Genomic DNA, 27,935 nt, shown 5'->3' on the forward strand with positions numbered 1-27,935 from the left:
CACTCTTAAAGCACTTCTCCCATGGTGCTAAGTGCTAACTAGCTAGACACACGCTAAATATTCATGTTGTATGATTTATTTTTATTAGCTTATTTTTAATTAAAAAATAAGATGGACAAAAATATAATCATGCTTCAAAAAATGTATGTTTTAAAAAATTGTACTTTTTTTTTTCCCTAGAATAAAAATAAGCTAAACCGAAAATGCAATCAATAGGGGTAAATATTAAAAGAAATGTCAAAATAGTTGAAAAAATATACTTATGCTTAAGGTTATAAATAAACCAAGCTATTTATAAATAGCTTGGGCTTAACTCGATATGAAGTTTTTTTTATGTTTGTTTGTTTATAAATAAACTAAGTTTGAGCCTTAGTTTTAGGATTGTTTAGCAAACGAGCCAAGCCCAAACAAAACAAATTGTTCATGAACAAACCCGTGAACAATAGGGATTGATTAAAATAGTCTAAGAAACTCATTTATATACTTGGAAATAACTAATAAGTTTTGTATGAGCTTGAAAATGAACTCATATCTTATTAAAATTTTAATTAGTAGGAGTTTGAATTACTTATCCAAATCAAATTAGCTTGACAGTATACTTAAAATGACTTGGTAATTTACTTGTATTTGATCCATGAACTTGATATTGAACTTGAATTTGAGCTCAAGTTCGGTTGAATTAATGAATCAAGTCAAGCTAAGCTAGACTCAAGGTTTTGGATTTTTTTGACAAGTTCAAGCTCAAGCATCGGCTTGAATCAAATTCATGTGGAATTTGAACATTTTACTTTTAATGTCGAGCCGAGTTTAAACATTCAAATACTTGAAAAAGCCAATGTGTTTATCAACTCTCTACTATTACTTTTCCATCCTTGTCGTCCAAATATACCTGATAAATTTGTTTATCTCAGCTATATCAGATCGATCTGTGGTCCATCCATTTGATTTACATGACTGCTGGTCCAGCTTCAGCCTTAATCTTGATGAAATTGAAACGAAAAAGTTCTTTTTTTGGTAAAAGAAACTCAAAAGTTTGTAAGGTCTTTCTCAAAAAAAAAATTTGTAAGGTAGTTGCCGTGCTCGAGTATCACACGTTAGATTTACCCTGTGAGCCTATTTTTCTATGAAAAAAAAAATGATGAGACGAGGAAGGCTGCAATAACATGGACCACCATGAATGGAATCGCCTAAAAGAGACCATCTTTTACAAATAACAAATAATAATAATAATGTTAACAAGCACCCCTATGTACTTGTTAAGGTTGTATTTAATAAAAAAAATTAAAAAAATTAATGAAAATGACATAAAACTAGTCATTTTGGTTATTTTAATATATTTTTTTCTCTACAAAGTTGACCCCACACTAAAAAATATGACATATAATTGCAAAGAAAAACAAAAAATTGTAAAAAAAAAAAAAGGTCAAAAGTTGCTCTTAATGGGCACTAAGGTGCCCGTTAACACAACTCTAATAATAATCAAGGAAAAGATGATGCTGAGGCAAAGACATTTTCTCCAATGATTGGCTGTTTAAAAAAATGAAGAACTTCTCTACCTTGTCGTCTTTTTTAATCATTGGTAAGGAATAACATTCATTTAGATACCATTATAATTTGGTTTATTCACCTTCTAAACCATTTCTTTATATTAATAGAAGCTTAATTGAATAGATATTTTACCTATAAATGTTAATTTATTTAGCCGTCAAAACATGAAAGTTTGCAAAAACTCTTAAATTGGACCCAATGTTTTGGCATAGATGAAGACTTTAAAGGGTGTTCGAGGGACTTTGCTTTCTCCTATGATTTCTATACGAAGATGACTTCGTTTAAAATGTTTTTATTTTCTTCTTTAATGTTGTTCAATATAGGATTAGAAAGTGATGCCAAGCATATTCTGTAGATTAACTATATTTAGAAAATAAGATAATAATAAAAATAAATTAATCATCTTTTATATTGCAGCTTGTGTTTGATTGTCATTATCAACCAAAAGGAAAGTGTTATACTGTTATTTATCCTTTTTCTCTTACTTTTTAGGATTCTCTTGGTCTTGTGGAAAGGATTGAATCCTTTACTCCACCTTTGCCAATTGGGATGGTTATACTCTGAAAAATATGAAATTATGCTAAGAGAAATTTATTCTATTGTACTTATAAAACCTAGGATGCCTTTTTTTTTTTTTTTTTTTTTACTACATGTGCTTTTCACATTAATTTATTTAAATCTTTGCTAAGTGTTTTTTTATTATTGAAAATATGTTAAAATATACTTGTATTTTGAAAAATAAGAAATTTTTTTTAAAAAAAAACTGTATTTAAAAAATAAAAGCTAAACAAATAAAGTGGAGGCAAACAGACATGTACTTTTGCCATTAGAGGAAAAAAGATTCCAATGTTTATCATTATTAAACTGAAAAAAAAGTACCATAGATTAAAGCAAAAATGTTAATGTATCACAGACGTGTAGGTGTAGTACTGTTACGCGGTGGAAATTGTAACTTTCCGTGGATTTCCCATTTCTTGATACACATTAAATTATCCAAAATAAACTAGCAAGATACTTTTCATACTGAAATCTTATTTCATATGGGAAAGTGATTAGTGCATGATAAATCATTTCGTCATCAATTCTCTAATTTCTTTATCAAATGGAGGCTTTATAGTAGACTCTTCTTCGAGTGCGGTTACTAAACATGTTGTCACTTTGACTAGTACTACTAGGTGACAAGTAACTATAGACAGCATCAATAACTTAATGATAGTCCCATCAAAAAAAAAAAAAAAAAAACTTAATGATAGTGGTGGAACTAGATAAATATAGCTACAGTAGCATTTCTATATATATTATATAATTAATCTTTTTTTGATGTTACTAGGTAACATATACTCTAAAGAGGTACCATGATATTATTATTATTGCTATTATTGGTGGTCATTTCTTCTACTATGCAGTGATGGTAATCCATCGTCATTGTCAACAATTTATACATATACAAAAGACAATGATAAAAATAATAAGTGAAGGCACAAAAATTTTAGTAAGATAGATTTTTTTTTGTAGTAACGGTAGTAATAGTAAAAAGTTGACAAAATTGAGGTAGAATCTGAGCATACTAAGCCCCAAGAGTCTGTCTTTTTCAAGTACTGTAGCCTTTATCATCATCTCTTTGTTTGATTTAACTAAAAACAAATATGTCGTTTGTTATTTTTCCTTTAGCTTGACGGAGTAGCTATTTAAATAATGGGGATTCCATTTCCATGCACATATTTTATTTAAGAGAATAAATTATTTATTCTTTTCCAAACCTCCTGCATCAAAATCTATTGTTGGGTGCAGGCAATGTCAATCTAGATGCTACAATCATGTGATTATTCTTTAAGCTTTATTTTGACATGATAAAAATAAATAAAAAATAAAAGACCATCTTCATTTGAAATAAAATAATGAATCTATTTTATCATCTAGATTAAATATTGTAAACCTAAGTGTTCAATATTATGTCATTTAAAATTATAAATGATATAATACTATATAAACTATTAGATCCAAATGATAAAGTTAGGACTTATAATTGTGAAATTGGCTCTTTCCATTTCAATGAATTGTTGTCCCTAATCCCTTTCTTCCTTAGAACGGTTTTTAGATTGTTGTCCCTAACCTGGCCCGTGGCAACTAAAATTGTGGATAGACATATTCTTAAGGATTTAGAGGGAGATGGGGTTGTACCGTTGTAGTAACTTAATTGACCTATTTCTTTTAACTTTGTGGAGTAACAGTTTTGAATTTTACCCTCACTATGTTAATTTAGAGCCATACCTACAGTTCACAGGTGGTTGCAATCTTTGTATTCTTTCAAGCATATATAGAAAACAATTCGCTTTTGTTCACAAGTGTACCTTGTCTTAAATAATTATAAGCCTTTAAAAATATTTTATTTAATAGTGATACAAAGCTATAAATAAACTAGAACGAAAACGACCTCAACTATTATATATTGCTTTCTATATTACAGTGTTGTACTTGGCCATTTCTGAGCCTAAAATGAAATTGAGCTTTGCAAATGTGGCTTAGAGTCAAAGGGGCTCCATAACCCACATGGACATAACTCTTTTCACTCCGGAAGAATCACCCTTCTTCCAGTCCACCCAGCAGAGCAATGGTCAGGCAGCAATAGATATGCATAGCAACAATCAGCCTCAACATAGCCACACATCGACAAGCCGATCATCTGACTCTGGTGTGCTGCCTAGTGCATCAGGTAAATGGGCCTCAAGACTTCTCAAGGAGTGTGCACAAGCTATATCCGAGAAGGACTCTAGCAAAATCCATCAACTTCTATGGATGTTGAATGAGCTTGCTTCACCTTATGGAGATTGTGATCAGAAATTAGCATCTTATTTCTTACAAGCTCTATTTTGTAAGGCCACGGAGTCCGGCCAAAGATGCTACAAAACACTAACTTCAGTGGCTGAAAAGAGCCACTCCTTTGATTCAGCTAGGAAATTGATACTAAAGTTCCAAGAGGTAAGTCCATGGATGACTTTTGGTCATGTAGCTTCAAATGGTGCTATTTTGGAAGCTTTAGAGGGTGAGACCAAACTTCACATAATTGATATAAGCAATACCCTTTGCACCCAATGGCCTACTTTGCTAGAAGCTTTGGCTACAAGAAATGATGACACCCCTCATTTAAAGCTTACTGTTGTGGTGACAACTAGTACAGTCAAGTCAGTCATGAAGGAAGTAGGTCAGAGAATGGAAAAGTTTGCAAGATTAATGGGAGTACCCTTTGAGTTTAATGCTATAATGGGGCTAAATCATTTGGCAGAGCTCACAAAAGAAGTACTAGGTGTTCAAGAGGATGAAGCTACTGTGGTGAATTGTATTGGGGCCTTGAGAAGAGTGGAAGTAGAGGAAAGAGGAGCTGTGATTCAAATGTTCCAATCGCTTAGGCCTCGAGTTGTGACCATTGTTGAGGAAGAAGCAGACTTATCAAGCTCAAGAGATGACTTTGTGAAGTGCTTTGAAGAGTGCCTTAGGTTCTATACATTGTACTTTGAGATGCTAGAGGAGAGCTTTGTCCCAACAAGTAATGAGAGATTAATGTTGGAGAGGGATTGCTCAAGGAGCATAGTTAGGGTTTTGGCTTGTGATGATGAAAAAAGTAGTGAAGAAGATTGTGAGAGAAGGGAGAGAGGGAGCCAATGGTCTGAGAGGCTCAAGGAGGCATTTTCACCAGTTGGGTTTAGTGATGATGTTGTGGATGATGTCAAGGCATTGCTAAAGAGGTACAAAGCTGGTTGGGCACTTGTGCTACCACAAGGAGATCATGATGACTCAGGAATTTACTTGACATGGAAGGAAGAACCAGTACTTTGGGCTTCAGCATGGAAACCATAATTGATATATGGTATAATAAGGACCATTGCTAGCCTATACACTCAAGTTTAGCATGGGATTAATGCACAAGTTATCGGAAGCCATGAACATTATATGGAGTTTCAAGCTAGCTAATCTTATCTTTTTATTTTCTATCTTCTTATTATTCATGCACATTTGTAGTCTTATATTTATGTCCAACTTTTCTTCAGCTTTATGCTTGGGAGTTTGTGTTGCTTCTTTTTCTTTTTATTTCATTGCTCTTGTTTGAAGGTGTTTGCACTTGTACCTCGCTTTATAATTTATCCAATGGCATTGTACTTCCCGTTTGGATTGCTTGCTTATTTCCTTCCCTCTCATCCGTAAGTGGATTTATGTATAAGGAATATTACACACATATAAACGCCTATGTATGTGTGTGTGCATTGTGTAAGTGTTTGAAGTGTAATACAGATCGATTTTATTTATATTACATTTTTCAGTTTGCAAAGGTGTGGGTAGATATGTGTCATGACTTATGACTCATGAGTAGTTTGGGAGAGTTTGTCTACTGCAATTTTAGTATATATATACAAGTGATTAATGCGTTTTGTTTAATTCTTTTTTCAGATACATCTGTACTTTTACATACTTTCAACAAATAAAAAATTAGCAAATAAGCTAATAGGGTTGAAACTAGGTTTTCTATTAAAATGTTGCCGACATATTTCACTTTTTAAGCCTACTAATTCATATCTGTTGATATAGACCCCAAATATTGAGACCAGAATATAAATAGTTGCCTATCTGGCTGGCTATCTGGTTGTGTTTAATTTTATTAAAAATTAGGGTGGCTTGCAAATCTATAACAACTATTCTGTGGATTACTAATGTGGTTTACTCAACAGTAATGTTGAATTAATCTTACTGGTATGAAATGGTATTATGCATATCTAGAACTAGTAATTAGGAAAGTAGATGTAATATCAGAAATAAAAGTGAAAATTCATGACTGACAACCAAAAAATAAAAAACAATTTGGATGAAATCAGTAAACAAAAGCTAAACTAATCATTGATAATTAAATTTGAATGATAATTAAGCTTTAGAAATATTTTGAATCAAGTTTGGGACCTCTCCTTTTCAGAAAAAAAAATGCTAAACGTACAGAAAGTACTGCAAGAGCTCTTTTACAAAGCGGTACAGAAAGTTGATTGTCATGTTATGCATATCACAGAACATCATCACTCCCATGCATTCGCCCAGGAACCACAGGTTACATTTTATTTAAAAAAAAAAAAAAATCAAATGAAAAAGGTGGCATTGTCATATGAAGTGCCCTAATATGTAGTAGACTTTGTAGAGAGTTTACACATATAGTGTTCCTATGAAGTGCCCTATAGTGTTTCTCCAAAGGTAAGCAAGATGGGATGAGGTGTTCAAGGGAGACTAGAAAACATAGGCTTATATTTCTAAAACATAGGCTATAATTTACATGTTGACCTAAGGCTGATACACATGTGCGTCATGGAGCCTTTTCAAAAGAGTAAGGGTTAGCTAGCTTCAAGTGCACAAGAGTCGACATGATGCGGACACATGTTCATATCATGTCGGCTCTAGTACATTGGAGTTAATTCATATCCTTACTAAAAACTTATTTGTTAAAAATTGATTTAAATATATTTATAACTTAAAAAAGTGAAATTTTAAAAAGTTATACATAAGTAAATAAATTAAAATACTAAAAAGAAAATTTTGTTAAACAATAGCATACACACAATATCCTTTCTTTTCATTTTGAATCTCGAGTGACAGGATATCTTTTGTAGAATCATGTATTTGTATCATTCCACCTAAATCATTTCAGGAGCAGCCTCTTCAGACCAGAATAGTTGAAGGTTAGAATTGCATCTAAAGTTTTCCAATTTTCAAGACCCCACTTTGACAAATTTCAATGCCTTTGGCAATTTGAGAGCAATCAGTCATTATCTTTTTTTCTTTTTTTTTCATCTTTCCGGCCATAAGAGAGAAACAAACTGCCTCATGAAATTCTCTATAAAAAAAATAAGAAGAAGAATCACCATTGGAAAAGTTTTTAAAGGGTGTAGACTATAGAGAGCCTTTGTGGTGTGGAAGTATACAAATAAATTGACATAAAGGAATAAGAGGGGGGGGTCCCAAAACAAACCTTGGTGGCAAGCAGAAGCCAACCACTGAATCCCATGTTTGCTCTGCTGTCCAGTGATTTGAATAGCATATTTGCCTTTTAATTACCAGACTCATGTACTGGCTTTAAGCCAACATTATATAGTGGAAACCAACTTTTCTAGTTTTAGATAAGACTTGGTACTATCAGTTCTCTTTAGTGTTACTTGTTTATCATATCTTCTTGGGAGGAAATGGTGGAACTCTCTCTCTCTCTCTCTCTCTCCCTCTTTTTCTCTCTTTCTCTCTCTCACCACATTTCCCTTGTGCCATGCTTGTGCACACGTATGTGCACACATAAGGACACTTATTAGAGAACATTTTTTCATCTTACTTTACAATTATTTTTCTCTTTCCACCTTTTTTTTTTTCAAGACTATATACAATGTCTAGTACTAATCTTTTGAGAAAGGTCGGCCAATGTTTCTTTTCAAAGCAGATAAGCTTGTAAAAAAAATCTGTAACTTTATAAAAAGTTAAGTCCCCAAAATGGCGTAACGGTTTTTGTAAATGTGAGAAGACAGGTTTTTGTTTTTACAAATAGGGAGTGGAGAAATGTGGGAATTGTTGGCCCTTAACTAGGCCACTCAGTATGATTTGGGGTTTAAGGCAATAAATTTAAGTAATATTTTTCATATATAAATATCAGGTGAATAAATTTATTTAATAATAACCATGTCAAGATTAATTTGATGAATTAAAACTTAACAAATTAAAGTTATTTTATATAAATAATCAAATTTCATGGTTTTAAGTATAAAATTTAACAAAATGAAATCGAAATTATTATTCATTTAGAAATGAGATAGTGATAATACATGGTGATGATGGCGGTGTTGTTGGTAGCGACAGCATCAACGACAATGGTGATGGCGACAATTGTGGTGACAATGGTGGCAATGACAATAGTAACGGTGGGAGTGATGACATTATCAATGGTGGCGCAAAGAAATAACAAGGGTAAGGAAACAAAGGAATAATGGAAAATATATATTCCATTCTTCTCAAAATTGGAAAACACTTTCATCCTCTTTGGAGTTATATACTATTACCTTTGGAAGAGATTTTTAGTTAAACAAGATCTTTTGGCACATCAAACACAAGAAAAAACACAATAATTTCCATTGAAATTAGGGCTATGCATCCAACCGGACAAAACTAACCTACCTCAAATCAACCCAACCCAACCCAACCCAAATGCCTCAGGTAGGTTATTCATGAGTTAGGTTCTGTTGAAAGTTTATTTTGAACTTTGGGGATTAGCTTGAGTTCGGGTTGATTTTTTTCCAACTCATTGGGCCTGACTTGATGCATACAAGTTTATTTTATTACCTTTATTATAATATTTTTAGTTTGATTTGTTATGAAGTTTTGAGAATTAATTTTGATGAATTTAGAAATTTGAAATATAATTTAGGCACATTACGTGAATTATAATAATTTATTTCAAAAAAAATGATTAAATAATTCCCAAGTTTTTACCGGGTATGAATTTAAGTAAAACTGGCTAGTTTGACTCATGTGGGTTGGGTTAGTTTCTACACATGTGATGTGTTGGATTGAATTAAAAATTTCTCAACCTAACAAGATCATAATTTGAAAGAACTCTCTAATCTAACCCATGCATAGCTTGATTTTGAAAGAAAGGAAATGTTAATTGAAAGATGTTTTTGGGAGTCAACTTTCTTTTTTAGTCATCATAGGTTCGAATATGGTTGTAAACCAGTTTATGGTACATGCATACATGAAATTTGTGAAAAAAAAATTATTTTTTTATTGTATATTATTATAAAAACTAAGATATTTCATATTGTCTTGAGAAAAGAAAAACTAGATGGAGGAGTGCAGTTTGGGCAAAGAAGGGGGAGAAAACAAGGGAATAATTAGAATTTTTATTCAAACAAATAAATATCGCCCAAAACCAAGGTGGCATTCTCACGGGCGTGTACAGGTAGAAAGGCCAACCACCACATAAGCTAAAAGACTACAACTACAAGCCAAGTCGGAAGCGACTCACTTCTATTCTCATTAGGATTGGATATAGATGGGGAATCTATCGATCATAGTAGTTCGCCAACCTCTCTGACTAAAAATTTATTTATAAATATAGGTGTTTTGAAAATATTTGATGAAAACATTGATGAATGAAAGGTTAAAATTTGTCTCCAAATTAATCTAACTTATACATGTTGATTTAGAAGATGATACACATGTATTTTAATTACATGACTTATTAAGTCATTTAAATAATTTATATATAAATGTTAAGTATTTCATGTGATTAAAAGAATATATAAATGAATTTAATCATTATGTAATAAATTGAAGATTTTTTTATGTGGAAGAATCTTTCTTTAAAATGATTCCAAAAAAAAAAAAAAAAATCTATTATCATTTAAAAGTAGAATTCTACTATTATTTTTTTTCTCCAAAAAAAAAAAAAACAAAAACAAGTTTTCCAACAAACTATATATATATATATATATATAAAATTTTTTTTTTATTGGATGTGAATTTTGGCAAATCCACCATTAAATTGCATTTTCTTATTATGTCATCCATGCTTGCGAAAATTTTAGAAGATAAAAAATCAATAGCTATATTAGCAATTAAATATATATATTTCAAAATTTTGTAGTTTTAAATTATGTATAAAAAATAAGTTTATGAATCATGTATTAAATAATATCCAATTTGAACAAAATTTAACATATACAAACTTGCAATCTAATGGTTAGATTTTCAAATTATGTAATAGTAGCAGTATTGTTGGCAGTGATAGCAACAACGATAATGGTGATGGCGACAATTGTGGTGATGGTGGTGGCAATGGCAATGGCAAAGTGATAGTAGGAGTGATGACATTATCAATGGTGGTGCAAAGAAATAACAAGGGCAAGGAAACAAAGGAATAATGGAAAATATATATTCCATGCTTCTCAAAATTGGAAAACACTTTCATCCTCTTTGGAGTTATATTCTATTGCCTTTGGAAGAGATTTTTAGTTAAACAAGATCTTTTGGCACACCAAACACAAGAAAAAACATAAAATATTTTCCATTGAAATTAGGGCTATGTATCTAACCCACCAACCGGACAAAACTAACCTAGCTCAACCCAACCCAACTCAAATGCCTCAAGTAGGTTATTCATGAGTTAAGTGAGGTTAAAATTTTATTTTGAACCTCAGGGATTAGGTTGAGTTTGGGTTGATTTTATTCCAACTCATCGAGCCTGACTTGATGCATATAAATTTATTATATCACCTTTATTATAATATTTTTAGTTTTGATTTGTTATGAAATTTTGAGAATTAGTTTTGATGAATTTAGAAATTTAAAATATAATTTAGGCATATTATGTGAATTATAATAATTTATTTAAAAAGTGCTTGAATATATCCCAATTTTTTACCCAATATGAATTTCAGTAAAAGTTGCTAGCCTGACTCATGTGGTTTGGGTTAGTTTCTACACATGTGATGTGTTAGATTGAATTAAAAATTTCTCAACCTAACAAGATCATAATGGTTTAAAAGAACTCTCTAATCTAACCCATGCACACCTTGATTTTGAAACAAATGAAATGTTAATTAAAAGATATTTTTAGAAGTCAGCTTTCTTTTGTTGTCATCATAGGTTCGAGTATGGTTATAAACCAGTTTATGGTACATGCATACATGAAATTTATGAAAAATAATAATAATTTTATATTTTATACTTTTAGAAAAACTAAGATATTTCATATTTTCCTGAGAGAAGAAAAACTAGATGAGGGAGTGCAGTTTGGACAAAGAAGGATGAGAAAACAAAAGAATAATTAAAATTTTTATTCAAACAAATAAATATCGTCCAAAATCAAGGAGGCATTTTGGCGGGCGCGTGCATGCAGGAAGGCCAACCACCACATAAACTAAAAGACTACGACTACAAGCCAAGTCGGAAGCGACTTGCTTCTATTCTTGTTGGGATTGGGTATAGATGGGAATCTATAGATCAACCTCTCTAACCAACGTACTATTTATAAAAGTTTTAGTTCGTTTATTTAAAAATTTAGTTATAGATAAAAGGTGTTTTGAAAATATTTAATGAAAAAATTGTTGAATGAAAGGATAAATTTTATCTCCAAATTCCTCTAACTTATACGTGTTGATTTAGAAGATGACACACATATTTTAATCACATGACTTATTAAGTCATTTAAATAATTTATATACCAATATTAAGTATGTCATGTGATTAAAAGAATATATGAATGAATTTTAATCATTATGTAATAAATTGAAGATTTTTTTTATGTGGAAGAATCTTTCTTTAAAATCATAAAAAAAAAAAAAAAAAAAAAAAACAAAACAAAAAAAACAACAACAAAATATATTATCATTTAAAACTAAAATTCTACTATTATTTTTTCCCCAAAAAACAAAAACAAAAACAAAGTTTGCCAACAAACTCGCCTTATATTTTTTTTATTAAATGTAAATTTTGACAAATCCACCGCTAAATTGTATTTTCTTATTATGTTATCTATATTTGCAAAATTTTCAGAAAATAAAAAATTAATAGTTATGTTAGCAATCAAATATTTTTATTTCAAATTTTTGTAGTCTTAAATTATGCATAAGAAATAAATTTATGGATCACGAAATAAATAATATCTCATTTGAACAAAATTTAATATGCACATTAAGAGCTTAAAGAACTTGTAATCTAATAGTTAAATTTACAAAATATGTAACAATGTTAATTTATAAGCAAATTTTGTCCTTAAAAATATGTAACCATATTAATTTATTATTTATAAATAATAGCTAGTTTTCTGTGGCCCATTTTTTCATGGAGCGGAAAGTACAAAATAAATAAGATTTCTTTTTCGATATTCAACATTATTATTCAAGTCCATTATCTCATGGGCTTTGGTATATCTGTGTTGACCCAACAAGCCTAAGAAACCAACCCATTAAAAGTACTTGGGCCATGGAGTGTTTTTAAAAAAATTATAAAATGGGCCATGGAGTTTTTTTTTTTTTTTTTTTTGAGAAAGGGCCATGGAGTGTTGATACTCAGTTAAACACAAACCCAGTCCAAGACAATTACTCTATTAGGCCTAAACCAAGTAAACCCAAGCCCATAGCTCCACGGTGCAGAGCGTAATATAAACAAATCCATAGGGCTAAAACAGTCAATACACTTTAAAACTAGGGTTTATGAGTGACCTATATATTTATATTCAAAGATCAAAAAACTTAGCTAGGGTTCGGAGCTTGCCAAACTTCACCAAAGAGGCCCTCAAATCCCCGAAAGCAAAATGGTATTTTGGATCTCTGTCTCTTGCTCATTTTTTTTGTTCAGTTTTCTGGTACTTTTTGAGTATGTTTATATGTATATACATGTAGTTACATCTGTACGTTTGTGATTTTTTTTTTTTTTTTCATTTGATGATGAAAATGGGTTTTTAGATCTTTGTTTTTAGTGTATGAAAATGGGTTTTTAGTGTATTTTTATTCTGGGTTTTGGTTTATGTGGAAGGATTTAGTTGAAATGAGAGTTGGGTTTTCTGGGTTTATTTTGTTTTATGGTTTGGTTGTAATGGAAATTCAAATAGTTGGGTTTTCTGGGTTTAAGGTATAAGGCTTTATTAATTGGAATTTGTTCTCTTATTTGATGATTTAGTTGTAATGGGATATCAAATAGTTGGGTTTAGGGTTTAAGGTATAGGGTTTTATTTATTGGAAATTCAAATAGTTGGGGTTAATATTTATGGTATTGTGTAGAATTGAGAAAAAAGTAGTAAAGTTATGAAAATGCACGTTGAGCATGAAATGTGGTTGCTGAGAGAAAAGTATAGGGTTTTTATTTATTGGAAATTCAAATAGTTTGTGTAGAAATTGAGAAAAAAAAAGTAGCAAAATAATGAAAATGCACATGCAGAGCATGAATCGTGGTTTCTGAGAGAAAAGTGATCTAGGCTTGATATGGGTCATGTTGATTATGGATTAAACTGTCATCCATATTATCCTCTTATAACTTGTTTCTGTGACAAAAAAGATCCTGTGCTAGATATAGATATATTTTTTCGGTTGCATTGTATGGTGTCTTGCATTGTTTTGATAGGTTCTAGTTTAAGTTTTCAAATATTGTCATTTGCTGTGGTTGACATATCACCTAGTATGCTGACTTAGCTATGTTATTTTTGTTTTACTCGTTACCTTGGTTTGTGTTAATGTTATTAATGTTTGGTTTCTGTGGTTGAGATGCCAACTTATTCACTGATATTGTATGCCATTTGTGCTTTTATTTATTGTCTTCTAATGCAAAGTTCTATTTGGGATTATGGTTTACAGCCGAAGCAAATCCATGAGATTAAGGACTTCCTTCTCACTGCCAGAAGGAAAGATGCACGCTCTGTGAAAATCAAGAGGAGCAAAGATGTGGTTAAGTTCAAGGTCCGTTGCTCCAAGTATCTGTACACATTGTGTGTCTTCGACTCTGAGAAGGCTGACAAGTTGAAGCAGTCTCTTCCTCCAGGTTAGTGATGCAAAATTATCTTTAGGAATCACATATATTGTCTTTATATTGAATCTTTGTTAATGATGAATAAACTACAAACGCATTTGGGTAATTGTTTCCAGTCTATATGGATTTGTAGTGTAATAAGAAAATTTTCATTCATTCATTTTTTTTTCTTTTAACTAGTTAAGATGTCATTGCATTGAATGTGACTTTATGTCTCTTGAAAATAGGAGATAAAAGAAAATTATCTTCAAATTTACATTTAAAAAAATAATAACTGATAGTAATTACATAATAAATTAGACAAGGCCTTGTTCTTTTTAGAGTATTATAGTCAGATGGTTCCTTTACTTAAGATTAATAAAGTAGGCCTTATATTCAATTCCATTCTACTTTCAAATTATGGAGCCAATTAAAGATGATATAGCAATTACCAAACCATTTTAATATGTTTTGTTTACATGGTCATTCATAATATCACAATTTGTTATGGATTGCCATGTAGCTGATCCTTTTTTTTTTTTGTTTAAATTTTGTTTGTTTTAGTTATTTTGTTGTATTAGGTGTTACCATTTTCTTACTTGATTTTTTTTTACCAGCTCAATGTTACCCACATCATCACCTCTTTACAACCCCCCAAAAAATTACATTTTTTTAAAAAATCACAGCTTTTTATATTGCCAAGCTTGCCTTACCAATTTACAGGCAGTCTTACCACAATCATATATTTATATATAAAACAAAAATTCGTAATTTATGTAGTGTCTTAATTGTGCCAGAACATTAACTATAATGTTTTTGTCACACATCGAGAAGTTGTTATATATAAATTAACCTGTTACTTATTAGTCATTTGTGAATAAAATGCAAAAATCTTGGCAAGATACATCAGTATGCATCAAATGTTATTCAATTATCTTTATCAAATTTTGAGAGTAAGTTAAGTCCATGCCTCATGACTTACTATGTGCCGATTTGTTGGTGACAAGGAAGGAAAAATTTCATGTGGGCTTTTTGGTCATCTATTCTAACACAAGTATCTTTGCAAGATATATGAGTAGTATAAATCAAATATATTTCAAATATTCAAATTTACAATTTCTTCTATAGCATGTGCCATACGAAGTTAGTGAAATGGTAGGAGTGGTGCTTGTGTGATTTTGGTATTTTACCACATATTATACGCTTGTTCTTACAACTCAAACGCCAAAGGTAGCTGTAAATGGCATTTTGATGTCCATAAATTCAAGCTAGACCCCTTGTCTTGTTAATTATTATTTAAGCCCAAAATGTTTGTTAAGAATATATTTGGAATATTCTAGCTACAAAAGGGTATTTTTGTAGAAGTGGAAAGATGATCCAAGATGTTTCAAGTGCAAGACAAGGGATTTCTTCGATTTGTGGAATCTAAAGTTTTTACAGGTTCCTAGTTATCATTACTCATGGGCCTATACCCTGTTGACATTTGGGTCATGACATAGTGTATGTTTTTGGGTCAAGTGATGAAGCCTTGCTTACACTGAATGAGGTAGTGAATTTCTTGTGTGTAAGCCTTCTTAAATTCACAGGGTAGCCTTCCCCCTTCTAAAGCTTTTCCTCATGGTCAAATGCAAAACCTTCCAAATGAAAGGAGAAAGGTTAATTGTGTCCTCCTAGGCTGTGTTGTCTTGAAACTATACATATGATTTCACCAATTGATTTTAATTCAGCTAAAAGGCAAGGTTTTAGTATTTGGGCTATATAATTGCATGTCTATTACTGTGTGTGTTAATTTTGTTTTATTATAATTCTGATCATGTTTCTATAACAAATATAGAAGAATTCTTTATGCATTTAAACTTGATTTTAATGTTCTCTGGTTGGTAAGTTGGAGTGTTGGCTTTTATGTATCCAATTTTCTATCTTCACCCTTGGTGTGAGAGAACGCTTGTTGACTCTGTTAATTTGTGGTGTGTGGATCTATTAATTTATTCATACATTTCATGTTTGCAGGTTTGAGTGTGCAAGACCTGTGAATGTGGACCATGGACCCAAGCATGTCAAATGTTTACTAGGGAGATGAGACCAAGATTTAGTTTTGTCTTATGCTGTTTGATTGAAATACGTCGTTATAACAACAAATTTGAGCTTAATATTTACTTAATTGCTAGGTGTACTTTGGCTCTTGCCATTAGTTGGTTCTGGATTAAACTTAATTTTTGTATTATTCCAGTTTCTATTTAATAGTTCATTTTACATGTTTGTTATGTCTTTAGCTTCGATGGTTGCATTCTATCCTCTGGCCAGTTGATTCTTCTGTAGAGCCTTTAATACCAACTTTCTAATTATTTTTCATGGTCAGAGTTCAAGAAATCCCTTTAAGGCTTTAAGCATGGTTAATTAGATCTTAAATAAGTAAAATCTCATCAAGATACCAATTTAAATAAGGGAAATGCTAACGAGCACTTGCTTGAATCTAATTAAATAAAGTTTTTATGGGAAAAGGAAAAAAAAAAAACAATTAATATTTTGACAGTTTTTTTCATTTCCTATAAAAGTGATGTTAAAACATTCTTAAAATAGATTGTTAAAAAGTGATGTCAAAACATTCCTAAAGGTCATTAGCATGACTTTATAAATAATATAAATTAATTATAAATTGGCATGTGATTAGTTGAAGTATTTTTAGAATGTTAACTAAATTTAAAAAAAAAAAAAAAAAAAAAAAAACATACTAATTTTTATATATAATAAGTAAAACAGAGAGAAACTTCAATTAAATTTCAAATTGAAATTCAATTAGAGTTTAATTTTGCGTCTCGTGTCTCATCTAATCTAAATTTTAGAATTTTGTACCAAGTAAGTTAATTTAGTGTAAAAATTGAATTTCAATTAGAGTTTAATATTGAGTCATGTATCTAATCTAATTTAAATTTAATCTAAATTTTTAAATTTGTGTCACATTAGTTAATTTAGTGTAGAAATGAGAAATCCAATTTAATAAATCATAAAAAACATAATCATATAACTAAAAAAAATTCAAATTTATAAGTCATCTATATATATATATATATATATTAATAGGTAAAACATAGAGCAAGTTGAATTAGAATTTGAAATTATAATCCAATTTTGCACGTGTCTAAATTTATGTGGAGACTGCACCATAATTATCCACTTAAGTATTTATCATGTGTCTATTTAAGTATTTTAATTCTTGTGTCAAGTGAGTTAATGGATGCAAAGTACTAAGAATCTAATATTAATGAACTATAAAATTAAAAAAAAAAAAAAAAAACAATTACATATACTCAATAAAAATCACCACATGTTTCTCAAAAAATAAATAAAATAAGAATCACCACGCGTTCTATCTTATTAAAAATTAGAAGAAAAAAAATGATCATAAGTAGTATCAAATTTAGGTAAGAATTATAATATGTAACTAATTATATTTACTTTTAAAAAATAATTTGACTAATTATCTATATTTTATGATAAAAATCGTGTTTAATTTTAAATGTATCTATACGTATACATGAATATGTTTTACATGTTTTTTTTAAAAAAAAATAATAACTTGACTAATTATTTATATTTTTATAATACAGATTTTGTTTAATTTTAAATGCATCCATGTGTTTACATGGAATTACATGCTAGTTGGATATAATATTTGTAAAATAATATTAGTTATTTTAATAGTTTGTAAGATGTGACAATACTCTATTCAATCTTAATTATATAATCTTAAAGGATCCGGATTCTGGTACAAGTAGTATTACAATTCAGGCAGAGAATTTTCTAGGATTTTTTTTTTTTGAACAAATTACTCTGAGATTGTAGCTTATGATAAAGTAGTAAAATGTTCTGCTTATTTCTCTCTTCAGTGGCAGATATCGCCACTATATGGTGCGAGTTCTGGCAAAATTTTGGTATAATGAGTTATTCAACCAAAGTTCGTTTATTTGTATATTGTTTAAATTGCTATTGGGGGAAAAAGCTTGCTGAAATGGGATTATATTCAGTAAAAAAAGCTAATAAAGGTTTGGATGCATTATTTTGTAGAGAAATTTGTAGTATGAATGTTATTTTAAGAGTTGATTATCATGGTATGCCCTTACCCTGCACCCTTAGGTGGTTGATCACCTAGGCCAATTTAGCATCCTCGCTACCAATTTGCATAACAAATAAGCACTTATAAAACATATGATTCCTTGATAGTCAACTAATAATGACTTCATACTTGTAATCAGACTAATAAACCATAATCCTCATAAAAATAAAAAAATAATAAAAAAAGAACCTTAATCCTTTCCCAACATCTTTCTACAGGCAATTTATCCCTAATTGCATTCCTTGTATATGTCATTTTATTATTTTCAATTTGAGAGCATTTTAAACTCATCTTCATTACTACTTATATGCACCTTAAGCATTTCATTTTGAATAAGCACAATTTGTCTAGAGCTTTGTAATTTAAGAACATTGCTTACTCTTTTTTATGAGGAGGATTAAGGATCAATTTTTTCACCAAAAAAAGAAAAAAGAAAAAGAAAGAATAAACACTATCTATTTTGATATAGGTGGAGGCCGTGTTGAATCGCCATCCTAAATCATGTTTATAATTTGGCATCATTTGAACTTTTTGTATCATAAATAATTACTTTTGATACGTTGGGCTTTTAATGTGCTAATTGTTAAACCAAGGTGAATGGAAGCTACATTTCATACCTTGCATTTCATCAAAAGCTTTTTTCCTAGAATAAATTAAAAGAGGAGAAAGAAGGACATTCAATTTTGTGTAATGAGGTCAAGAATTAGGATTTGAGAGAGGATTACCTTGGTTTCTATTTTTAATTTTTATTCACAAAATTTTCTTGGTTAAAATATAGGTAATTGTATTTGATTAATATATATTTGAAGAGTTAAGATACACGTTACGATATTTATTACAACACATATGACAAATCTCAACTAATAAGTTGATGGTCTATAATCAATATTTAAAAATTTTGGAATTAATGCCCAATTGTTGAAATATGATAATATCAAGGAAAGCCCTTCAATCAATCAATCAAATAGTACTACAATATGGATATTTTAATATAAAAACCTAGCACACAAATGATTTTATTTTATTTTATTTTTCCTTTTCTTAGCTAGAAGTAAGACAAAACAATGTGGCTAAGGAAAAGAAAAATGTGAAATTCATGCCAAAGAAATGTGAAAAAAAATGTGAGTCTCAAGGTTATCCACTTTTATGATTTTATCTTAGAACATTGACATCAGATAGATTTAGCATTTGACACACCACACACACACACACATAACCCACCTATATCTCTCAAATCTCAAAATTTTTGGCATTCACTATAACAACATTCTAAATTTGTGAGGGTAAAAGTTTTATTTATTTATTATTTTACAGTCTCTCCTCTCCATTGATCTCTCTTCTTCTTTGCCTTCTCTCCTTTCAAAACTTCCTGCTTCAGTGCTTCCCATGGCTCTCCATCTCTCTACACCAAACCTCCACTGCTCTGAGACTCTACCTCCATTGGATTCTCTCTCTTCTCGCATAAGCCCAGCCATGGCCTAAGCTATACGCATAGCACTGCCATCAACGAAGTGGATGTCATCCCCTCTCTTTCTCTCTCTCTCTTCTATTTCATTTTCCCAAATTTTCTGTTTTGATTTTGGCCTTAAATCTCTTGCTTTTCCCATTGTTTGTTTGATTTTTGAGTAAAATACTATTTTGGTCCCTAAATTTTATCAAAAATTTGTTTTTCGTTCCTAAACTTTAAAAAATTATTTTTTAATCCCTAAACTTTGTAAAAAAAAAAAATTCAATATTTTAGAGACAAAAATAAGGATGAAAAAATAAAAATTTATTTAATAGTTTAGAGATGAAATATAAAATTTTAGCAAATTTTAAGGATATAAATAAATTTTTTTTAATAATTTAAGGATGAAAAATGAATTTTTTTTTGTGAGTTTAGCTTTGAAGGTTTGTGTCGACTATGGATAAGGAAAATGTTGAGAGAAAACTCATCATGAAATGATAATGGTTTGAACCAGACCCGAGTCACCAAACTAAAAAACCCACGAGGGTTGAATAAAAAAAATGCGGGTCCCATTTCCCACTAACCTTTCCTAAGAAAATTACCAATACACCTCCTCAAAACCTTCAAAATGACCCAACTCTAAATTCTTTACCTTTTTTTTTTTTAGAAAACGATACTATACCATTTTTGCACGTTTATGTTTCCTCTAGTAAATAAAATCATCAAAAACCTCGTTTTGCTTTGTCCCTATCTGCATCTGCGAGAAGAAAATGCAAATGACACTGGAATAAAAAATCCTCAGACTCCTCGAACCCTAGCTCAAAGGTAAAAAAAAAAACAAAAACCCATGTCCCCATTTTGAGAATGGTTTCCTATTTCAAGACTTATATTGATTTTAATGGGTTTTTGTCTTTGTTGGGATTGGGATTTGTTGCTTGCAAAAATTTGAGACACTCAAAAGATTTTGTTTCTTGTACTTGGGTTTGTTTCATTTTTAGTTGAAACTGGGTCTTGATTTTGAGCCTGCATACTGTATCCATTTGGGACATATTATATATCTTCATTATTGTGAGTGAATTCCTCAAGTGGGTCTTGATTTATCTTTTGTTCTGATGAATTCCAAACAAATATTTGTTCATTATGTTGTAAGATTAGAGAAATTAAATGGCAAAACAGAAAGCTCAATTTTTTTCTTTTTTCTTTTCAACTATGTTAGTACAAACTAAGTGTAGTACTGTAGTTCAGATGAGTGTGTTTTTTTAGTTGTCTTTTCACATTTCCTGAAAATTTTCAGTATTCAAACGAAGGGTTATTTAGGTTTTGAATCTAGTAGATTTTGTGGGAATTGTGTGATTTTAGTTATTTGGTAATGTCGAGATGATTTATTTATTTACTTAATAATTTGCAACTCTGGATTATCATTGAATTTGATTAAAACAAGTGGTTTGAAGATATGTAATGTAAGCACTGTTTGATTTAGATGAAAATTTTGGGAAAATGGGGGGAGTCCAATGCTCTGTTTGGTTGCTAAGAAAAATGTAGGAACGGTTGAGGGAAAACAATGTTTTAAGTAATAGATTGTGGTTGGTTAGGACATTACCTTACCTCTGTGCAACTGATCTTAATGCTATTTCTTTACTAACTTGATGTTTCGTAATTTTACTTATTTATTTACCTTCAGTTTCAAAACAAAAACAAGAACATTGGAATCTAATTACTTTCCCTTTTCTATGCAAAAATTACGAATTAGCTTTTATCTTTTAATTTTTAATCTTTTGATTTAACTGAAAACAACTTACATAAAAACTTACTTTCGATATTTATTTTAACTTGTTTTACATGTTTTTGTTAACCAAATTGTGCATGAATGATTTTTTCTATCAGTGTATGCCTATTATAATTGACTGAATTTTTGTTCCATTGTTAGGCTTATGACAACTATTCCTGATGAATCTTTTCCCCCCCTTTGTTTCTAGGGTTTGTTTTGCAGTCCATCGAACTGGCTCTGTAGAAGTTTCAGCAGTTTAAGATTCATAAGAAACCCCTTTTTAGATTGTTAGAATTGGCTCAAGAAGTTGGCATTGAGAACAAATAGTGCGGAGAAATTTTCTGCAATCTCAGTATTGGTGATTAGGACTCTGAATAAGATGGTTGGTAAATCTTTTGTTCAGGTCTCAACATGCCCAACAGTGCTATCTTCATCATTGACTACCCTCCCACCTAGTTCTTCAAATTGCTTGCCTTGTCTTCCATCAAGACCATGCAAGAAACTCACCAGAGTAATTGCCATGTCTGCTGATGCAGGACATAGCCAGCCATCCTCTTCAACAAAAAGGAATCCGCTTGCAGTTGTTTTGGATGTTCCTAGGAACATTTGGAGGCAAACATTACGGCCATTGAGTGATTTTGGTTTTGGACGTGGGAGCATTTGGGAAGGTGGGGTGGGGTTGTTTCTAGTATCTGGCGCGGTTATTTTTGCGCTCAGTTTGGCTTGGTTGAGGGCATTCCAAATCCGGTCTAAATTCAGGAAGTACAATACTTTCTTTGAATTTTCCCAGGCTTGTGGTATTTCCACAGGAACACCCGTGAGGATTAGAGGGGTGACTGTTGGCAATGTCATACGCGTTAATCCTTCCCTGAAGAGTATTGAAGCAGAGGTTGAGGTGTGTTTGACTGCCATTTTTTCATTATGGATATGTGATTTTACTTATGTTTCCATCTTACAATCAAATTCTGGACTTGTTGTTTTTGAAGTTGATGTGATCAGGATTTTATTTGGTGTGGATACTACTTAATTTTTTCACCTGTTTGTAGGTTGAAGATGATAAAATAATCATACCTCGGAATTCCCTGGTTGAAGTAAACCAGTCTGGTCTTCTCATGGAAACCATGATTGATATTACACCTCGAGATCCAATACCAACACCTTCAGCAGGGCCTCTTGACAAAGAATGTGTTAAAGAGGGTCTTATCTTATGCGATAGGCAGAAGCTGAAGGGATATCAAGGAGTAAGTCTGGATGCTTTGGTTGGGATATTTACTCGTCTTGGACGGGAGGTAGAGGAAATTGGTATTGCCAAAACTTATTCGCTGGCTGAACGAGTATCTCTAGTTGTTGAAGAGGCAAAGCCACTGCTTACAAAGGTGTGATGTGCCTTTCTTATTATTTTATCCTCAATTTATGATGAGTCTATTCTCTTGAATAAATTGTTGAAGTGAATAACCATAGGCTATCTGAGAGTAGGAAGGAGGAAAAGTATACTTAAACTAAGTGGTTTGGTAATAACTAACCAAAACTGGGCCTCACTATCTAAGTTTTTTATCACTTATGTGCACCAAGCTGTTTATTATTCATATTGTTTATGTGCACCAAATGAGCTACTTCTTTAAAGAGTTCATGTAATTACTTAAAGCACAATTATTTCCCATTTTTAGTGAGTGATCTATGGCTGTGCAACCTTGGAAACATCACTGATACAAGTTTGTTAATTAAGATATGCTGGAGGGCAAAGGATTATAGGAGTATAATGTGATTGTAAAAAATTTAATAGAGAGAACTTAGGGACATTGGCTTTAGCCATTTGGCATCCAACATATATATATATATATATATATATAGAGAGAGAGAGAGAGAGAGAGAGAGAGAGAGAGAAATTGGGCCTCTCCTTGGATTTGTACAAATGAGGGAAGTTCTTGCAAAATTAAAGAAGTAGCTCATTGACGCGTCCAAGCAGTAATATTACTGAGGTTATGAATGTATCAAGTGTATATGGATGTCAATTCAAGTTGGAACATGAACTTTCTAAATTTTTGATAAGTAGGTACATAAACTTAAAAAAATTCTTTGAATGTTTGCTAAGTTAGAATTGAGCATTAAACTAACAGAATTAGAACTATATTTTTATTATATATGTAAGCCAATGACAATTTCATGTGTGTTAACAAAACCTGAATTCGTCTGGATATTTTGCTTCAATTTAATATTCAGTTTGTGTGAGTGTGTCCTGGTGAGTAACTTCATAGTTCATACAATCTTTGGCATTCACCAATGTATTTTATTTTATTTTATTTTTCAGTTTCAACCTTAAAAGAACATGTTCAAAATAAAATTCGAATCATTGGTGAAATTGTGAAGCCTTTGTGAAAAAAATGCTGTGAGATTAGCATTTTTTAGAGTGTGAGTTGCATCTTGTTTTAAAGGAAATCAGCTGGGAGGAATTGCTTCTTTAGTATTGAGCGTTACATGATGTTGGTGGACACCAATCTGTTTTGTAAGTGGAAACTTCTCATTTCTCAAAATTTAGGATTAGGAGAATGTAGCTGTTGATTTGTGGGAATAAAAGGATTTGAATTTAATCTTCAAAATTCATCTAGTAAAAAAAAAAAAAAAATCCATTTTTATGTTCAAAAGTCATCTAGTATGTTGCTTTATACTTTGATTGAGCAGCTGGATTGAAAACAATTAGATGGTGTATGTCATGTTCCTTTTTGAAGTTCTGAATTGGAAAAATATGTCAGTTGAAGTTATTGGTCACAGCATACCACCCCTATGAAGGCAAGTTTACTTTAGACTTGCTTTCAGTTTAGGTTATCTGGTCCTCCCAAACTAAGTTTTATCTTCTCCACATCTGTTGCAAGTGCCTCCTTGTCATTAAGTCGTAGCAGGACCACATCATTTCTTGTGAGGGCACACTGCATTCTAGCAATGACTTTTTATATCTGATAAATACAAGTTTTAAAAAGGCATCAAGGGTCAGAGGCAAGTTAGTAATGTACAGCACTGTATTTTGTGTGTATGTTTACTTGTCCAAAAAGAAGCATTGTGTGAGTTTATGTGCTTGTGTCCTATGTAAATGGTTCAGAATTTCATATTGACAGTTGTTCTCAGTATTTTATGTATTTTAATGCAGAACTATTTTATTTGTTGTAGTGATGTCTCAGATCAAAGCCATGGCTGATGATATTCAACCTTTGCTGGCTGAGGTTCGTGACAGTGGTCTGCTAAAGGAAGTTGAGAATCTAACCAGAAGTCTTACACAAGCGTCTGAGGATTTGAGGTGAGTTATTGCAACCTCCTTTAGTCTTTATTTTTTTGGCTGCAGGGTCTTTTATCATGTGGATATATTTTAGAAGATGGAAACTAACAGTAAGGCCCCCTCTACATCCCCCCTTCCCCCCTCTTAAAAAAAATAAAAATGCCACCACAGAGAGAGAGAGAGAGAGAGAGAGAGAGGGGGGGGGGGGGGGGAGATTTTTTTAAATTACTAGTCTTGGTTGAGTGAGACCTTGGTAACGTCTGTGAAATCCAGACCTTGGTTTAAGTCTCATTGTTAGCTTTGACACCTTCATCACCTTCTTGGTTCAATATGATGAGGCATGTCATGACAAGTCCTGAATTGTGATACTTTTATGTATAAAATTATTAATCCAAGGTTAGGTTGAGAAAATGAGACAATGCCATTCCTAAGTAAGCCAAGCTTGAGTCTCAAAATGATGACTTTTTTGGGGCTTGTTTTTGTACTAGCCCATGGTATTGTTGGGCAATAATTTGAAAATGATGACCACCAGAAAACCAAGAATTTCTCAAGGCAAGCTTGCCTTACCTCAACTTAGACATAAGAAAATCAAGAAGCTCCAAACCTCTCCATGAGCTAAACGTGCCAAAGCCTCTCTTCTCATGCTTGACTATCAGACATAATTTAGCAGCTCGTGCTTGGCTTGCTTTTGAGCTAGTTATAGGATTAAGTTGAGCTGCATTTCATGTAGGTCTAACAATGATGCTGCCATGGAAGAATAATTTGTTATTACTTCGCAAACTTGTATATTCAAGATATATACGAGTGGAGTGCCATTGAATTAAAAGTATATTCAAGATGAATTTGTTCTCTTTTGTTTTTCTCTTTCTTGTGGTACAGTTAATGATATTGTTCATATAGCCACTAAACACTATATATTTCTCTTTTTTCCTTCTTCCTAAGAACCCCAAATCAAGTTCTTTATCTTTCCTATCAAAACCCTATACCCATCATAATAGGCAAATCAAGGTCGTAGGTTCAAAACCCACCAAGTGGATGTGTGTGTGTGTGTATTTATATAAAATAAAAAATTTAACCATGTTTCATAGGAGAGAAATAAGACCTAGGATGCAACTATTACTTTAGTATGGATTTGACTTTGAGAATAAACATGGTTTTAGAAACTGAATCCTTTTGGGTTGGGTTGGATTAGATAACTTGTGAAACCTGAAAATTGCAATCCTTGATTTTGGATCTGTACTCTTTATGTTTCCCTAGGAAAATATTGTTGACAATCATTCCATTCCACCATCCTGATTCACGTTTGTCATAATTTCCATTAAACCATCTTGACCTGTTCCACCACCATTGCCACCACTACACTACCCTTCGCACCTTTACACTGTTAGTCTAGGATACCAACATAACACCTGGGTTATACATGTGATGACATAGATTCTTTTGAACTGCTGGTTGCTTGTCCAGTAATTTTACCTTAAAGTGTGCGATCTGGGTATCTGATCTCAATGTATTTTAGAATGACCTTGATCAAATTTCAGTAGTCTTTAGACTAAATGGCATCTCTAACCCCTATAAATAGGCTTGGAGGGTGAAATTATCCGTGGGGGTTTTTTTTTTTTTGGGGGGGGGAGGAGGTGAGATAGAGAGAGAGGAATGACTTTGTTCATATTTCACTCTTAAGCTTGTTCAAGTTCTTATTTAAGAATACTGGAATGTGATTTCTGTGCATGACCTGTTATGAAACTAGGACTGTTCATAAGATGTTGATCTCTCTGTCTCTCTCAGTTACTGGCTTACTTTGGTTTAGTGTATATTTTTCTGCAGAAGGGTGCATTCATCAATTATGACCCCTGAGAACACTGAGGTGATTCAAAAGTCCATTTACACCCTGATTTTTACCTTGAAGAACATTGAGGTGAGATCCTTTTTGCAGTTGCTTGCTTACTAATTGCAGAAGTTACAAAGTAATTTCTTGTGCAAATTTGGTTTTTTTTTTTAATTTATTTTTTCACCATTGTAGAATATAAGCTCTGATATTTTGGGATTCACGGGTGATGAGGCTACAAGACAGAATTTAAAATTGCTTATCAAGTCCCTTAGCAGGCTATTGTGAAGACAAAGAAAAGGTGGAAATAGGACGGTAGCTTACAGTGGCAAATTTGCTGATTAAAAAAAATGCTATCCTCCATTTATCGGTGGGGAGAAACTGTAGTGTTGCTCCTTAAGTTTTTTTTGTTTTTGGGTAGCACAAAAGCATCCAACGCTATACTACATTGTTCCATTCTTTTGTCAGAGTGGAAATGTCAATACGAGTTTTGTGGACTGTTTATCCTTTCCCCTGTTAGAAGTGAAAATGTTAATGATTTTCAGTGGAGATTATGTTTGTTACTATAGAAAACATTAATTTCAAGTCGAAAATTGGACACCTAAGTGTATCTTGGCTGATCCATTTGTTTCCATCGGTTCAGTTCTTTTAGCTTAATAAAATACAAAGAACTCCATGGCACTTATCAGAAATGTTCAGCCAGAACCATGTTTGGCAGTATGTAATTGTCCATTTCTCCATGTTGAAAGCTTTTGGAAGTTTATCATGTGACTGACTTACTAGTGCACTCTAAAAATGTATGGATCCTATTCTACATGTTTTTTATAAACTCATTAACTGGCTAAATATTTTTGTGTGGGTTGCCCCCTTTTCCTAATATCTTTCGGTGACTGTTTGTGATCTTTATTATTATTTTTTAATATCTTTGTTGATGTATACATCACAAGCCAAACTATTTTTTGGGTGTGTGTAAGCTATGTTATACAAAATATTAAATTTCAGTCGGCATACCTGGTCCACTGCGAATTATATCCGACCTCTGATAATTTCTTCAAGGTGTATGGCTTAACCCAGATATTTACCCCACCTTTATCTTATGGTCCACACATAGCAGCTCACTTCACTGATTTGCACTACGGGCCTGTTTGGTCACCAAGTTCAAACAACGATTTCACATTTTAAATACATTTACACACATTTTGACACACTTTTTCATCCATAAGTATTTCAAAAAATTCCAAAAAACTCTAAACAATAATTCTCAAACTCACTTGCCAAACAGCCCTAGTGTCCATTATTTCATTTGCCTTGTTAAGCCCAGCCCTTGGAAGACTTTTAAGACCCACTCTTGAATCTCAAACTTTATTTATTTATTTATTTGATTGGATAGTTACGATAGGGTGGAGAGGATTTGAATTTTGGATGTTTCCGTTTGACATGTGAATGTGAAAC

At 31.7% G+C, this 27,935-nt stretch overlaps 3 protein-coding genes across 4 annotated transcripts; all 3 read left to right on the plus strand.

Annotated features, from left to right (window-relative positions):
* Positions 1–3,962: 3,962 nt before the first annotated feature.
* On the plus strand, positions 3,963–5,854 carry LOC126702714 (protein SHORT-ROOT-like). The gene has a single exon (XM_050401532.1). It carries the CDS (start codon positions 4,099–4,101, stop codon positions 5,401–5,403), a length of 1,305 nt encoding a protein of 434 aa, XP_050257489.1. The 5' UTR covers positions 3,963–4,098; the 3' UTR covers positions 5,404–5,854.
* A 6,905-nt stretch (positions 5,855–12,759) lies between these two features.
* On the plus strand, positions 12,760–16,325 carry LOC126702614 (60S ribosomal protein L38). Its single transcript, XM_050401368.1, has 3 exons — positions 12,760–12,877; positions 13,911–14,094; positions 16,072–16,325. Exons 1-3 carry the CDS (start codon positions 12,875–12,877, stop codon positions 16,092–16,094), a joined length of 210 nt encoding a protein of 69 aa, XP_050257325.1. The 5' UTR covers positions 12,760–12,874; the 3' UTR covers positions 16,095–16,325.
* A 3,954-nt stretch (positions 16,326–20,279) lies between these two features.
* LOC126701770 (protein TRIGALACTOSYLDIACYLGLYCEROL 2, chloroplastic) lies at positions 20,280–27,115 on the plus strand. 2 transcript variants are annotated; one of them, XR_007647482.1, is made up of 6 exons: positions 20,280–20,447; positions 21,599–22,285; positions 22,437–22,766; positions 24,564–24,679; positions 26,466–26,573; positions 26,679–26,809. XR_007647482.1 is itself a non-coding variant. In XM_050400127.1 (6 exons), exons 2-6 carry the CDS (start codon positions 21,770–21,772, stop codon positions 26,769–26,771), a joined length of 1,146 nt encoding a protein of 381 aa, XP_050256084.1. In that variant the 5' UTR covers positions 20,280–20,447; positions 21,599–21,769; the 3' UTR covers positions 26,772–27,115. The 2 variants fall into 2 exon arrangements, 1 of the variants encoding a protein (XP_050256084.1); XM_050400127.1 differs by having other exon boundaries at positions 26,483–26,573; positions 26,679–27,115.
* Positions 27,116–27,935: the final 820 nt, after the last annotated feature.

This window comes from Quercus robur, chromosome 10 (assembly GCF_932294415.1).
Source record: "Quercus robur chromosome 10, dhQueRobu3.1, whole genome shotgun sequence".
Lineage (NCBI taxonomy): Eukaryota > Viridiplantae > Streptophyta > Magnoliopsida > Fagales > Fagaceae > Quercus > Quercus robur.

Bases quoted from the DNA above. Each gene is read 5' to 3' on its own strand.
- LOC126702714 (XM_050401532.1), top strand. From the start codon at position 4,099: ATGGACATAACTCTTTTCACTCCGGAAGAATCACCCTTCTTCCAGTCC.
- LOC126702614 (XM_050401368.1), top strand. The intron at 14,095-16,071 runs GTTAGTGATGCA...TCATGTTTGCAG, and splicing joins GAAGCAGTCTCTTCCTCCAG to GTTTGAGTGTGCAAGACCTG.
- LOC126701770 (XM_050400127.1), top strand. From the start codon at position 21,770: ATGGTTGGTAAATCTTTTGTTCAGGTCTCAACATGCCCAACAGTGCTA. The intron at 22,767-24,563 runs GTGTGATGTGCC...GTGATGTCTCAG, and splicing joins CAAAGCCACTGCTTACAAAG to ATCAAAGCCATGGCTGATGA. The intron at 24,680-26,482 runs GTGAGTTATTGC...ATTTTTCTGCAG, and splicing joins CAAGCGTCTGAGGATTTGAG to AAGGGTGCATTCATCAATTA.